At 44.7% G+C, this 16,090-nt stretch overlaps 1 protein-coding gene across 2 annotated transcripts in view; it reads left to right on the top strand.

Moving 5' to 3' along the window:
- LOC120052369 (dual specificity protein phosphatase 8-like) overlaps positions 1–6,529 on the top strand; it is a 91,016-nt gene extending 84,487 nt beyond the window's left edge. For both annotated transcript variants that reach the window (XM_038999229.1, XM_038999230.1), the window contains 4 exons: positions 120–280; positions 427–586; positions 1,805–1,928; positions 2,324–6,529. In XM_038999229.1, coding sequence (XP_038855157.1) covers positions 120–280; positions 427–586; positions 1,805–1,928; positions 2,324–3,572 — 1,694 coding nt within the window. In that variant the 3' untranslated portion in view covers positions 3,573–6,529. The remainder of the gene's footprint in view (positions 1–119; positions 281–426; positions 587–1,804; positions 1,929–2,323) is intronic.
- Positions 6,530–16,090: the final 9,561 nt, after the last annotated feature.

The following is a 16,090-nucleotide window of genomic DNA, read 5'->3' as shown; positions in this document are numbered from 1 at the left end:
TCAAGCAGGTTTCTGTGTTGGAGTTGTGAGTTCTGTATGTGCATGAGCAGTAGCTCCCAAACGTTTGCTGATTTCGGAAATTGTATTTATTTCTCTGTCTCTCTCTTTTTCTCCTTTAGGGGGCTTTGCTGCATTCTCCTCCTGTTTCCCCGGGCTTTGTGAGAGCAAGCCAGCTCTGCCTATGAGCATATCCCAACCCTGCCTACCTGTAGCTAACATAGGACCCACACGCATCCTACCGCACCTCTACCTGGGATCACAGAAAGACGTCCTCAACAAGGTGAGCCCGTAGCAGTCAAGGGGAAGTAGAGGGAATGTGAGAGGAAAGGAAGTACAATAAAGCATTAGCTTTGTTGTTGTTGCTCTCTGTTATTGCCTTTTCTAACAGTCCCCTGTCTGCATGTGTCTCTCTCTGTCTGTCTGTAGGACCTGATGGTTCAGAATGGAATCACGTACGTGCTGAATGCCAGTAACACCTGTCCCAAGCCTGACTTCATCAGCGAGAGCCACTTCATGCGGATCCCTGTCAATGACAACTACTGTGAGAAGCTACTGCCCTGGTTGGAGAAAACCAATGAATTCATCGGTAAGTCATGATTGTGTGTCTTTGCATGTGCAGAGAATATAATATATACCATTTAGAAGTGGCTTTTATCCAAAACGACTTACAGTCATGCTTAAATGTATAGGTGGTCCCAGGAATCAAACCCACTTTCTGGCGGTGCAAGCGCCATGACCTACCAACTGAGCTACAGAGGACCATGATTATGCACGTATATGCAGAATATGCACTAGTAGTAGTAACCTGAGCAGGAGCGGTGTATGTATGTCTGTGTATTGGGGCTCCTGAGTGGCTCAGCGGTCTAAGACACTGCATCTCAGTGCTAGAGGCATCACTAAAAACCCTGGTTTGATTCCAGGCTGTATCACAACCGATTAGGAGTCCTGTGGGGTGGCGCACAATTGGCCCAGCGTCGTCCGGGTTAGGGTTTGGCCAGGGTAGGCCGTCATTGTAAATAAGAATTTGTTCTTAACTGACTTGCCTAGTTAATTAAAGATGAAATAAAATAAAAGAATGTCATACAACATAGTGAAACAGGCCTCATATTCAGTATATCACAATATTGTAATGTATCACCCTCCTTGTTTTCACAAGTGGTACACTCCCAAAGCGAGGTTAATCGTGATGACGACGAGCCCCTGTGCTGAAGAGGTGGTTTGTTTTCTATGGGTGTTCCGTAGACGGGTTGGTTGTTTAGCAACAAAGCCGATGCGTGCAGAACTATGGTTCAAACAGACGGGTTTGGCTTAGATTGCTGCTAACATGTAAACTATATTTAGTCTCCAATATTTGTTGAAAACATAAATAGTTGCACAATGAGCACTTGTCTCTCAAATACACAGTTGTTGGTTAGCTTGCCAGCTAGCAAATTTGAGCCATATTAGCATAGACGTGTCAGTCAGTCATAACAGCTCAAATTAAGACATGGTATCAAGAACACGATCAAACGAGCTGAAACGAGACACTTACGTTTCACCACATGCCAGTTTCTTGTCATTGTTGCCAGCTGTCTGGCCATCCAGAAGCACAACACACTGCCTTTTGCCCCATTGAAGCGTGTGCATCATTTTCGTGACGTTGTCAGCGAACCCGTCTATTCTCCCGGGAGACTTTCTATTCTAACTAACTCAAATTCGATGGGTGTTTCATTCTCCCAGAAGACTCTCTGTTCTAGCTAATCCTGTTCCTGGGTTTTGTGTACAGCCGTGTGTGTTCACACGTGTTTGTTCCCCCCTCCCACAGACAAAGCCAAGGTGTCAAACTGCAGAGTCATTGTGCACTGCCTGGCTGGAATCTCACGCTCGGCAACCATCGCCATCGCATACATCATGAAGACAATGGGCCTGTCATCGGATGATGCCTACAGGTACACTCTCTACCCGACGCTCCCCACCAGCTGAGCTTAAGTTGCAGCATCTTTAAAAAGTGGACTCAGTGTTTCAAGAAATGCTATACGCTCATCTGTACCCCCCAGTCTTGAGAAATGACATTCTTCTGGTTGTCAGAGGAACTAGTGTACAGTAGGAACTAGTTGTGTTGTCTGGAGATCCTAGGATCATCTTTTGTGTGGCAGTTAGTTCACACCAGTTCATTCGGGGGTAACCTGCTTCTTAAATACACGCAACCCACCGATGAATATTAGGTTTACACAGGAAGTAGCTTAGAAGAACTTTACAAAGTATTTGTTTTGCTTTACTTTGCATCTGGAGCCCCAACTCTAACTGGAACTAACATTTTGCCCTCTTATTTCCTCTTGACCAGGTTTGTGAAGGACCGACGGCCTTCAATATCGCCCAACTTTAACTTCCTGGGCCAGCTGCTGGAGTTTGAGAAGGGGCTGCGGCTCCTCCAGGCGCTGTCAGACGACAAGACCTCAGAGGGCAAAGGTCAATCCCAGGGCTCAGAGGTCAACGGGTTCAGCTCAGGGTCAGAAGTCAACGGTCACCATGACACTTCATCAATAGAGCCCCAGACCCCACCAGAACCGAAGCTCCCCTCGCCGACTTCTCTCCAGCAGGGCTTCAACGGCCTCCACCTGTCGGCCGAGCGCATCCTGGACACTAACCGGCTGAAGCGATCCTTCTCCCTGGACATCAAGTCTGTCTACTCCCCCAGCAGCCCCCACTGCCTGCGCCTGGCAGCGCCCACACACTCCGAAGACGTGCCCAAGCTATGTAAGCTGGACAGCCCCCCTGTCAACGGTGTCTGCCCTCAGTTCTCCCCTGTCCCAGACAGCCCCAGCTCGGCCGAGTCACCTTTCCCTTCCCCGGGGTGCGGCGGCAGCATCGGAGGTCTCGACGTTGGGGGTCCCAGTTCTGGAGGTCCATCATCGTCCAGGCCCAGGAGGAAAGCCAAGCACGGCTCTGGATCTGGATCCACAACCAGTTCCCCGGTACACCCCCAGTCCCTGAGTCTGACTCTGGGACGCTCCCTGCCCGTTCACAAGAGCCCCAGCCTGGATGAGAGCCTGAAGGGCTCCATGCTTCTCTCTCTGCCCCCCAAAGAGTCCGGAACCATGTGGACCAAACACAGAGACACAGTACAGGCCACCACCCCAGTCACACCTGTCACCCCCACTGCCGACGCCCCCTGGTACTTCGGGGCTGAAGAGGTTGGGGAAGGAGGGATGGAACTAGGAGGAGACGTAGGAGGAGGGGTGGAACTAGGAGGAGGGGTGGAACTAGGAGGAGATGTAGGAGGAGGGGTGGAAGTGCGATTCGGAAGCAGCTCTGCATATGTGGCGTTCGGTTGTAGCGAGGGGGTGCGGCTACGGGAGAAAGTGCAGCGGGACAAAAGGGCATCGTCGTCATCAGCGCCATTACAGAGGGATTCCTCAACGAGCGTCGCCAACGGGACGGCCTCCAACAGCACCGAGAAGCAGTTCAAGCGGCGCAGCTGTCAGATGGAGTTTGAGGAGGGCATCTCCGAGACACGTTCCCGGGAGGAGCTGGAGAAGATGGGGAAGCAGTCCAGCTTCTCTGGCAGCATGGAGATCATCGAGGTGTCCTGACTAACCGCACTCCTGACCACAACTGGCCCACGCAGGGAGGAGGGGAAACGGACCTGAAGGAGGAGGGAGGACAGAGGGGGGAAATTTACCCTCCCCAAACAGACCGTGTTAAAGACTCAAACTCTGAGAAGACAGAAACATCAGAGAGATTCCGGGAGTCCCTTATCTAGTTAGTGTTCCTGGACTAGACATGGGGTTCAGCAGGCTGTCGATTTCCTAGGTTACATTTACAGTACTACCAACCAAAGCTCTGAAGAGAACAACTACGGGGAAAGACGGAGAGCTATGGGGCACTGACACTGAACTATGAACTGTGAACTATTTCCTCTGTATGGTGTCAGTTAAAGAAAAACAGATCCAGGGGCAAATCTCAAACAACACCCATATAGTGCACTACTTTTGGCCAAAAGTCACCAAAGGTATAGTGCTATTTTCGTTATTGGGTGTCATTTGAGACATAGCTAAGTGCTTTCCTCCCAAAGACTTCAATCCCCAGCATGCCTCAGTCTGCCCCTCCCTTCATTTCAAAGACTTCAGCCCCAGAGAACCACAACCCCCAGCATGGCTCAGTCTGCCCCTCCCTTCATTACAAAGACTTAGAAAGAGCTCTGTACCCCAGAAACGCACCACAGCACAATGCAGAGAGAGACTATTCAGACTCTCCTAAGAGTCTATACCGGTGGTACTGCATCAAAACAATGACGAATCCTCCATGTTGGCGTGTCAGCCCATCATGGTTTACAAAGACTTTGCAGTTTAAGAGGACTCATAGTGACTGATAAAGACTGGCATTGTATTTTCCCGCAATACTCGTCTGCTTCCTTGTTTCCCGTGTTTAACAGTGTGACGTGACTGTTGGGGCGGTGGGGAGGAGAGGAGTCAGGTCTAAGTTACGCCCTCCCTGTAGTGGAGTTCAGTACTCGCATGTCTCACTCCACACCCCCCAAGTATACCCCACCCCAGCCTCTCAGAGCATGCTCCAGGGTGGCTGGCGACAGACAGACAAATACTATATATACTATATGAATATATATATAGCGATTTTAATGGACTTTTAATCAAAAACAAAAAATCTCAGTTCTGGTTGTAATTTATTTGATCTGTTCATTCTGGTAATGAGAAATAATAGAATGTTTTGTGGACTTTTTTCTTTTCCTTCGTTAATCTCAGTTTTTGTTGTATGGTATTTATGAAACACATACAACCACACACTCATGCACACACAAACTCATGCACACACACACTCATGCACACAAAACTACAAGCAAGCAATATGTGCTGTTCCTTGTTTGGAGGAAGAGCGATGTATTTTGGGTTTCATCTGACGTTGAAATGCACTTTTCTGTTCCTCTTCAAAAACGAGTATCCCATCCACTTCCTAAGAGGGTACCAACATACTCTAACCCAGGGGTGGGAAAACTACAGCTCATTCAATCCAGCCCATGGGAGGTTTCAGTATAAACAACTAACACAATGGGGGGCAAATTATTATTTGGGGTTTAAAAACTACTCTAGGCCACACTTGAATGTCTAAAACTAGATAAAATGTTTGTAGAAATTATAATAGACCTGTATATTTTCAAATAACTGCCCTTTTTCTGGCCCCGAAATTGATTTTGACAAACAAATCGGTTCCCAAATCTTCTGTGCTACCCTCAGTTGAATTTCTAAATCCTGATGTGGCCTTCGAGCCAAAATGTTTGCCCACCCCTGCTCTTACCTCTGGTGACATCACCGGATGTGTGGTATTGTGAAGAACAGTCCCTATGAGCATGAAAACGTTGAATTTACATTGAAAAGATGTTGAAAATACATATTTTTGGTTGAAAATATGTTAAATATGTATTTGTGGTTGAAAATACGTTGAAAATAGGTATTTTCAACATCTTATGTTCACCGAGATGACTCTTCAGTTGAGTGTAATTAAGATGTTATTTCTTGTGATTGTGGGTTCCTACAGTTAGTGCATCTCCTGGGAGATGGTTAATGTGTGTGAGTGAGAATGAAGAACTTTATTCAACCCAGTACTAAAAAGCAGAATTATTGTAGGAAGGACTGTTGATTTCTCCAGGGCTCATGACAACAACTACCGGTATATGCAAGTAGATCCACACAGTTGACAATGTTAGAGACATCCACTGCTAAACTCACTCTGTTGGCTAGTTTCCAAATACACCCACCCACACACACACAGAACTGAACTGTGTTGGGATATGAGAGAAGCCCATAGCTGAAACAAATCCCCTCCACACATACACACACAGACACTTATAGTCACATACAAAGATATACCACCACCTTTCGTTTGTTCTCAGGGGATCTTTCAGTGAGCCAAGCCTGGTGCAGGGTACACAATTGCTTGCACATCAGCACAATGCATGTCACTCCCTCACTATCTCTATCAGTCTATCGCTCTCACTCTCTTATTTTCCAAAGGTTTGATAAAAACAAAACAAAACGGAAGGGATGAAACTAGAACGTGATTCAGAAGTGAATAAATGAATGCTATTGCTCTGCTGGTGCGAGATTGTCTATTTATTTATGATGTACGTATATGTGTTTTTTTCTTTTCCTTTGGTTAGCTTTTCTCTATTGTGACCTTTGACCTATACCTTTGTGCTGCTGTAAGGTCAGACCTGGATTTCCTGTGTTCAGTTTTCTGAGGCTTTCCTTCTAGTCTCTTAATTTTTAAAAGATGTCGTTATAATTATTTAAAAACATGTTAAGAGAAGATGCAGGCTGTCCCAATTGCTATAATTGTTGGTATTGATGTATTATTATTATTATTGTTGTTATGTTGTGTAAATAGCAAGGTATCTAAGAATATTGATGAATTTAGGTACATTTTTTAAATAAAATCCTGATACCTTAGGCTGCTTGACGCAAAATACCTCAGGTTTTTCCTTCCTTGTACATGTTTTGTGAAAATGAGACAAAAATACAAAAATGACAAAATATGAACTGTTCTCTGTCTCTGTTTTGGTTTTAGGTGAGTCCGTCTTGGGATGGTGGTCCACATGGGATAATTGCAGGACAAAACAGCCATACAGGCTGGCATATGGATAAATACCAAGCCATACAGCCTGGCATATGGATAAATACCAAGCCATACAGCCTGGCATATGGATAAAAACCAAGCCATACAGCCTGGCATATGGATAAAAACCAAGCCATACAGGCTGGCATATGGATAAATACCAAGCCATACAGCCTGGCATATGGATAAAAACCAAGCCATACAGGCTGGCATATGGATAAAAACCAAGCCATACAGCCTGGCATATGGATGAATACCAAGCCATACAGCCTGGCATATGAATCAAAACCAAGCCATACAGGCTGGCATATGGATAAAAACCAAGCCATACAGCCAGGCATATGGATAAATACCAAGCCATACAGCCTGGCATATGGATAAAAACCAAGCCATACAGCCTGGCATATGGATAAAAACCAAGCCATACAGCCAGGCATATGGATAAATACCAAGCCATACAGCCTGGCATATGGATAAAAACCAAGCCATACAGCCAGGCATATGGATAAATACCAAGCCATACAGCCTGGCATATGGATAAAAACCAAGCCATACAGGCTGGCATATGGATAAAAACCAAGCCATACAGGCTGGCATATGGATAAAAACCAAGCCATACAGGCTGGCATATGGATAAAAACCAAGCCATACAGCCTGGCATATGGATAAATACCAAGCCATACAGCCTGGCATATGGATAAATACCAAGCCATACAGGCTGGCATATGGATAAAAACCAAGCCATACAGGCTGGCATATGGATAAAAACCAAGCCATACAGGCTGGCATATGGATAAAAACCAAGCCATACAGGCTGGCATATGGATAAAAATGGGAAAAAAATGAATATGAACTGTTCTCTGTCTCTGTTTTGGTTTTAGGTGAGTCCGTCTTGGGCTGGTGGTCCACATGGGATAATTGCAGGACAAAACAGCCATACAGGCTGGCATATGGATAAATACCAAGCCATACAGCCTGGCATATGGATAAATACCAAGCCATACAGGCTGGCATATGGATAAAAACCAAGCCATACAGCCTGGCATATGGATAAATACCAAGCCATACAGCCTGGCATATGGATAAATACCAAGCCATACAGGCTGGCATATGGATAAAAACCAAGCCATACAGCCTGGCATATGGATAAAAACCAAGCCATACAGCCTGGCATATGGATAAATACCAAGCCATACAGGCTGGCATATGGATAAAAACCAAGCCATACAGGCTGGCATATGGATAAAAACCAAGCCATACAGGCTGGCATATGGATAAAAACCAAGCCATACAGGCTGGCATATGGATAAGAAAAAAGCATTTGGCTTGACAAACTTTATCTCTTAGGGGAAATTTAGCTTGGACATCATAGCTAGACTATCACAACAATACATGAAATCCACATGATCAAAAAGATACTGGAGCCCATATACATTACATAAAATACACATACAGTTGAAGTCTGAAGTTTACATTCACCTTAGCCAACTACATTTAAACTCAGTTTTTCACAATTCCTGACATTTAATCCAAGTATAAATTCCCTGTCTTAGGTCAGTTAGGATCACCACTTTATTTTTAGAATGTGAAATGTCAGAATAATAGTAGAGGGAATGATTTATTTCAGCTTTTATTTCTTTCATCACATTCCCAGTGTTACAGAAGTTTACATACACTCAAATAGTATTTGGTAGCATTGCCTTTAAATTGTTTAACTTGGGTCAAACGTTTTGGGTAGCCTTCCACAAGCTTCCCACAATAAGTTGGGTGAATTTGGCCCATTCCTCCTGACAGAGCTGGTGTAACTGAGTCAGGTTTGTAGGCCTCCTTGCTTGCACATGCTTTTTCAATTCTGCCCACACATTTTCTATAGGATTGAGGTCAGGGCTTTGTGATGGCCACTCCAATACCTTGACTTTGTTGTCCTTGAACCATTTTGCCACAACTTTGGAAGTATGCTTGGGGTCATTGTCCATTTGGAAGACCCATTTGCGACCAAGCTTTAACTTCCTGACTGATGTCTTGAGATGTTGCTTCAATATATCCATAGAATTTTGGATAACATGATGCTGCCACCCCCGTGCCTCACGTTTGGGATGGTGTTCTTTCGGCTTGCAAGCCTCCCCCTTTTTCCTCCAAACATAACGATGGTCATTATGGCCAAACAGTTCTATTTTTGTTTCATCAGACCAGAGGACATTTCCCCAAAAAGTACGATCTTTGTCCCCATGTGCAGTTACAAACCGTAGTCTGGCTTTTTTATGGAGGTTTTGGAGCAGTGGCATCTTCGTTGCTGAACGGTCTTTTAGGTTATGTCGATATAGGACTCGTTTTACTGTGGATATAGATACTTTGTACCTGTTTCCTCCAGCATCTTCACAAGGTCCTTTGCTGTTGTTCTGGGATTGATTTGCACTTTTCGCACCAAAGTATGTCCATCTCTAGGAGACAGAATGCGTCTCCTTCCTGAGCGGCATGACGGCTGCGTGGTCCCATGGTGTTTATGCTTGCGTACTATTGTTTGTACAGGTGAACGTGGTACCTTCAGGCATTTCTAAATTGCTCCCAAGGATGAACCAGACTTGTGGAGGTCTACAATTAATTTATTTTGATTTCCATGATGTCAAGCAAAGAGGCTCTGAGTTTGAAGGTAAGCCTTCGAATACAACCACAGGTACACCTCCAATTTACTCAAATGATGTCAATTAGACTATCAGAAGCTTCTAAAGCCATGACTTTCTGGAATTTTCCAAGCTGTTTAAAGGCACAGTCAACTTAATGTAAACTTCTGGCCCACTGGAATTGTGATACAGTGAATTATAAAGTGAAATAATCTGTTTGTAAACAATTGTTGGGAAAATTGCTTGTGTCATGCACAAAGTAGATGTCCGAACCGACTTGCCAAAACTATAGTTTGTTCACAAGAAATTTGTGGAGTGGTTGAAAAACGAGTTTTAATGACTCCAACCTAAGTGTATGTAAACTTCCGACTTCAACTGTACAGTGCCTTCAGGAAGTATTCACACCCCTTGACTTTTTCCACATTTTGTTGAATTTAAATGGATTACATTGAGATTGAATTACTGGCGTACACACAATAGCCCGTAATTGTCACGCTTGCTCCCGCTCTTGCTCTCTCTAGCGCTCGAGGGCGCCAGACTGCCTATCTTTACACACACCTGTCCTCTTCGTTACGCGCACCTGCGCCTCATTGGACCCACCAGAACTCGATTATTATTTGATTGCCTTCCCTTTATCTGTCTGTTCCTCACGTTATTCCCTGTGTCGGCATTGATTTCGTTACTTTGTGCCGTCCAGACGCTGGTTCTGTCCTGGTTTCAGCTTCGTGCCCTACAATAATGTCAAAGTGGAATTATGTTTTTTGATATACGACTAGATGTGCTTGTTTTGAGATCAAAGCGAGACCTGCATGTAGCCACGTGTGCACATTTGTTCACATTCTTTGCTAGTAAGTGAGTTATTTGCCCAGTTATAGATAATTTCTAGTCAGCAATAGGGGAAATGTTGCTTCCTTCAAGAGCACAAAATGTGTACATGTCTAGACATCTTTGAAAAGAAAGTCAGTTAAATCATTTCTTTACATGTTTGAAAGCGGCAGTGCCGTATTTTGAGACAGGTTTGAATAAGCTAAGTAGCCAATAGGCAGAGGGTAGCATAATGTGTCTGATTCTCTGTAATAATGGTATGAGAATAATAATTAATTTTATTTTGTAAAGTGCATCAAACAAAATATTTTCAGTCACCTCCAGTGGATAAACAGGTTAATGTCATGCCCAAAATGTTTTTTCAAAAGTCTCATGGAATGTAGGCCTACATCCCATTAAATAAACATTTATTTAACTAGGCATTGAACACCACACATTGGCTGCCACTGTAGGCTGAATGATAGAACAGCTATAAGTTATGGGGTGCATTTTCTCCATTGTTTTTGATGGTAGGCCATTCTGATAGGCCTACATTATGATCAAATAGCCACAACAGCCTACTTGGCCGCTGTTATAACTGTAACTTAAAGTGGGTACAGCCTCAGTGTTCACAGTAAATGCACGACAGTAGTTGCACAGAATCTTTACAACATTCAAATTTGCTCAGTGCCTACATTTTTTTTTTTGAGAGAACATTACTTACAGAGTTTAATGGCTGTGATAGGAGAAAACTGAGGATGGATCAACAACATTGAGGTTACTCCACAATACTTAGCTAAATGACAGAGTGAAATAAGGAAGCCTGTACAGAATATAGCTACCACAGCATTCTGCAAACCATCTCAATTGGCTTGAGGTCAGGTGATTGTGGAGACCAGGTCAGCTGATGCAGCACTCCATCACTGTCCTTATTGGTCAAATAGCCACTTACACAGCCTGGAGGTGTGTTGGGTCATTGTCCTGGTTAAAAACAAATGATAGTCCCACTAAGCGCAAACCAGGTGGAATGGCGTATTGCTGCAGAATGCTGTGGTAGCCATGCTGGTTAAGTTTGCCTTGAATTCGAAATAAATCACTGACAGTGTCACCAGCAAAGCACCGCCACACCATCACACCTCTCCCTCCATGCTTCACGGTGGGAACCACACATGCAGAGATCATCCGTTCACCTACTCTGCGTCTCACAAAGACACAGCGGTTGGACAGATTTCCAATGTCCATTGCTCGTGTTTTTTGACCCAAAAGAGTCTCTTCTTCTTATTGGTGTCCTTTAGTAGTGGTTTCTTTGCAGCAATTCGACCATGAAGGCTTGATTCACAAAGTCTCCTCTGAACAGTTGATGTTGAGATGTGTCTGTTACTTGAACTCTGTGAAGTATTTATTTGGGCTGAAATTTCTGGGGCTGGTAACTCTAATGAACTTATCCTCTGCAGCAGAGGTAACTGTGGGTCTTCCTTTCCTGTGGCGGTCCTCATGAGAGCCAGTTTCATCATAGCGCTTGATGGTTTTTGTGACTGCACTTGAAGAAACTTTCACAGTTCTTGAAATTTTCCGGATTGACTGACTTTCATGCCTTAAAGTATGAAGGTCAGACCCCTACCATGTCACAACGCAATAAGAAGGAAATGAATTCCACAAATGAACCTTTAACCTGTTATGGCTGCAAGGGGCAGTATTGAGTAGCCAGTTAAATCGTGCCCATTTCAAACGGCCTCGTACTCAAATCTTGCTCGTACAATATGCATATTATTATTACTATTGGATAGAAAACACTCTAGTTTCTAAAACCGTTTGAATTATTTCTCTGAGTGAAACAGAAGTCATTCTGCAGCACACTTCCTGACCAGGAAGTGGAATGTCAGAAATCGACGCTCTGTTCAACTTCATGCCTATACATGGGCGTGATACGTAAGAGTCTACATACACTTCATACACCTTCCCCTGGTTGTCAAGAGGCGGTGAGAGAAAAAAATTCGTGTTTATCTTGGTCTGAGGTGGAATTAAAGCTCTTTGTTTGACGTGACCGTCCATTTCCTGTTTCTGGAGCGCGCGAAAGAGGACATGAATTTGCCTTCTGTTTTGCTCTCGTTATGGACGACTAACATCTCCGTCTTAGATTTTATTTGATACATGTGACCATATCATCGTAACGTATGTTTTTTCAATATAGTTTAATCAGATTATTGAAATTTTTTCGGGAGTTTTGCCGTGTTCCGTTCTCTGACTTTGTTGACGTTGGAGTGATCCGTGCCACTTGGCAAGTGCCCATGCTAAATGAAGAGGGATATTTGCCGTTCCAGATCAAAACAACGACTGTTCTGGACAAAGGACACCTTGTCCAACATTCTGACGGAAGATCACCAAAAGTAAGAAACATTTTATGATGCTATTTCTAATATCTGTCGTGCATGTGAACTGGTCGTGGGCGCCCAAGTGTTTCTGGCTATTGTGGCTACGCTAATATAACGCTACATTTTGTTTTCGCTGTAAAACATTTAATAAATCGGAAATATTGTCTGGAATCACAAGATGCCTGTCTTTCAATTGCTGTACACTATGTATTTTTCAGAAATGTTTTATGATGAGTAATTAGGTATTTGACGTTGGTGTCTGTAAATATTATGGCTGCTTTCGGTGCAATTTCTGATTGTAGCTGAAATGTAAACGATGATTTATACCTGAAATATGCACATTTTTCGAACAAAACATATGCTATACAATAAATATGTTATCAGACTGTCATCTGATGGAGTTGTTTCTTGGTTAGTGGCTATTTATATCTTTATTTGGTCGAATTTGTGATAGCTACTGATGGAGTAAAAAACTGATGGAGTAAGAATAGTGGTGTCTTTTGCTAACGTGGTTAGCTAATAGATTTACATATTGTGTCTTCCCTGTAAAACATTTTAAAAATCGGACATGTTGGCTTGATTCACAAGATGTGTACCTTTCATCTGGTGTCTTGGACTTGTTAATGTGTGAAAGTTAAATATTTGAAAAAAATATCTTTTGAATTTCGCGCCCTGCACTTGAGCTGGATGTTGTCATAAGTGTACCGGTGTCGGGCTGCACCCCAAACAGGTTAACAAGGCATACCTGTTCATTGAAATCCATTCCAGGTGACTAACTCATGAAGGTGGTTGAGAGAATGCCAAGAGTGTGTAAAGCTGTCATGAAGGGTGGCTACTTTGAAGAATCTCAAATATAACATATATTTTGATTTGTTTAACACTTTTTTGGTTACTATATGATTCCATATGTGTTATTTCATAGTGTTGATGTCTTCACTATTATTATACAACGTAGAAAATAGTACCAGTACCAGTCAAAAATAAACTTTTGACTGTTACTGTATATTGACTCAAGGGGTTGAATACTAATATACTCAAGATATATTAATGTTTTGTTTTTCCATCATTTAAAAAAAACAAATATTAGAATTTTGCTTCCACTTTGACATTAGAAAGTATTTTGTGTAGGTCGTGGTCCAAAAATTACAATTAAATCCATTTGAATCCCATCTTGTAACACAACAAAATGTGGAAAAGGTCAAGGGGTGTGAATATTTACTGAAGGCACTGTACAGTACATCACATTCTCATAATAGAATAACACCTGGCAAGGTATAATGCTAGGGTTATTAGCATAGTCCAGGGGAATTCCATGGCTCTGTCCCATGTGAAAGAGGAGAGACAGAGGGAGAGAGACCACCAGTCACAGGGTCCCAGGAGAGAGAGGGAGAGAGACCACCAGTCACAGGGTCCCAGGAGAGAGAGGGAGAGAGACCACCAGTCACAGGGTCCCAGGAGAGAGAGGGAGAGAGACCACCAGTCACAGGGTCCCAGGAGAGACAGAGGGAGAGAGACCACCAGTCACAGGGTCCCAGGAGAGACAGAGGGAGAGAGACCACCAGTCACAGGGTCCCAGGAGAGAGAGGGAGAGAGACCACCAATCACAGGGTCCCAGGAGAGAGAGGGAGAGAGACCACCAGTCACAGGGTCCCAGGAGAGAGAGGGAGAGAGACCACCAGTCACAGGGTCCCAGGAGAGAGAGGGAGAGAGACCACCAGTCACAGGGTCCCAGGAGAGAGAGGGAGAGAGACCACCAGTCACAGGGTCCCAGGAGAGAGAGGGAGAGAGACCACCAGTCACAGGGTCCCAGGAGAGAGAGGGAGAGAGACCACCAGTCACAGGGTCCCAGGAGAGACAGAGGGAGAGAGACCACCAGTCACAGGGTCCCAGGAGAGACAGAGGGAGAGAGACCACCAGTCACAGGGTCCCAGGAGAGAGAGGGAGAGAGACCACCAGTCACAGGGTCACAGGAGAGAGAGGGAGAGAGACCACCAGTCACAGGGTCCCAGGAGAGAGAGGGAGAGAGACCACCAGTCACAGGGTCCCAGGAGAGAGAGGGAGAGAGACCACCAGTCACAGGGTCCCAGGAGAGAGAGGGAGAGAGACCACCAGTCACAGGGTCCCAGGAGAGAGAGGGAGAGAGACCACCAGTCACAGGGTCCCAGGAGAGAGAGGGAGAGAGACCACCAGTCACAGGGTCCCAGGAGAGAGAGGGAGAGAGACCACCAGTCACAGGGTCCCAGGAGAGAGAGAGAGAGAGACCACCAGTCACAGGGTCCCAGGAGAGACAGAGGGAGAGAGACCACCAGTCACAGGGTCCCAGGAGAGAGAGGGAGAGAGACCACCAGTCACAGGGTCCCAGGAGAGAGAGGGAGAGAGACCACCAGTCACAGGGTCCCAGGAGAGAGAGGGAGAGAGACCACCAGTCACAGGGTCCCAGGAGAGAGAGAGAGATTTGCATGTCGTTACAACACTGTATATAGCCAAATGACAAAAAAATCACTTTTGTTTATGATATATTTCACTTCCTTTGGCAATGTAAACATATGTTTCCCATGCCAATAAAGCTATTTGAGAAAGAGACAGACAGAGAGGGAGAGAGAGACAGAAAGGGAGAGATAGACATAGAGGGAGAGACAGAGAGAGAAAGGGAGAGAGACAGAGAGAGAGAGTGAGAGAGAGAGTTAGAGAGTGAGAAAGAGAGAGAGAGGGAGAGAGAGAGAGTGAGAGAAAGAGAGCGAGACAGAGACAGAGACAGAGACAGAGAGACCATACCAAGAAGACCTACACTCAGACCACAGCATCACCAGCCACACCCTGGCCACACCCTATATAGGCCCCCCATATCAGACCTATGCCCCTTATGCCCACCCCATACCCCCCGCCCCTGCGGCAAGGACCTCAACATGACAGCAGGACAACCCCAACAATTACACCCGCCCAAGCACCATCCTGCGACCTAAGAGGAATGTACAAGATGCTCAACATGCTCTGCTCACAACTACTCTGATGGTCCAGGTGTCACGTTCCTGACCTGTTTTCCCTTGTTTTGTATTTATTTAGTATGGTCAGGGCGTGAGTTGGGTGGGTTGTCTATGTGTGTTTTCTATGTTGGGGTTTTGTGTGTTCGGCCTGGTATGATTCTCAATCAGAGGCAGCTGTCAATCGTTGTCCCTGATTGAGAATCATACTTAGGCAGCCGGGGTTTCACGTGTGTTTTGTGGGTGTTTGTTCCTTGTTAGTGTTTCGCCACACGGGACTAACGGTAGTTTCATTTTGTTATTTTGTATCGCATATTGTTTTCGTGTTATTAAATTACCATGGAAACTAACCACTCTGCATATTGGTCCGATCCTTCTCGCCTCTCCTCGTCCAATGAGGAGGACGACATAGACTATCGTTACACCAGGCCTAAACTACACAAAAACAACACTAGATACACAAAGCTTTTACAATCTCATCCTGAAAAGTACAAGGTCTGAAGTAATCTGCCTTTGGCCTAAAGAGCAGGAACCAATAATTCATCAAAGAAATTGGAAATACAGACATTGTCATCCTACAAGAAACATGGTATAAAGGAGACAGATCCACCGGTTGCCTTCTAGGTTACAGAGAGCTGGTGGTCCCATCCACCAAACTACCAGGTGTGAAACAGGGAAGAGACTCGGGGGTATGCTAATTTGG

The sequence above is a fragment of the Salvelinus namaycush genome, chromosome 8 (assembly GCF_016432855.1).
Source record: "Salvelinus namaycush isolate Seneca chromosome 8, SaNama_1.0, whole genome shotgun sequence".
NCBI lineage: Eukaryota > Metazoa > Chordata > Actinopteri > Salmoniformes > Salmonidae > Salvelinus > Salvelinus namaycush.
The sequence above is the reverse complement of the archived record's forward strand: the minus strand, read 5'-3'. Positions and strand labels throughout refer to the sequence as shown.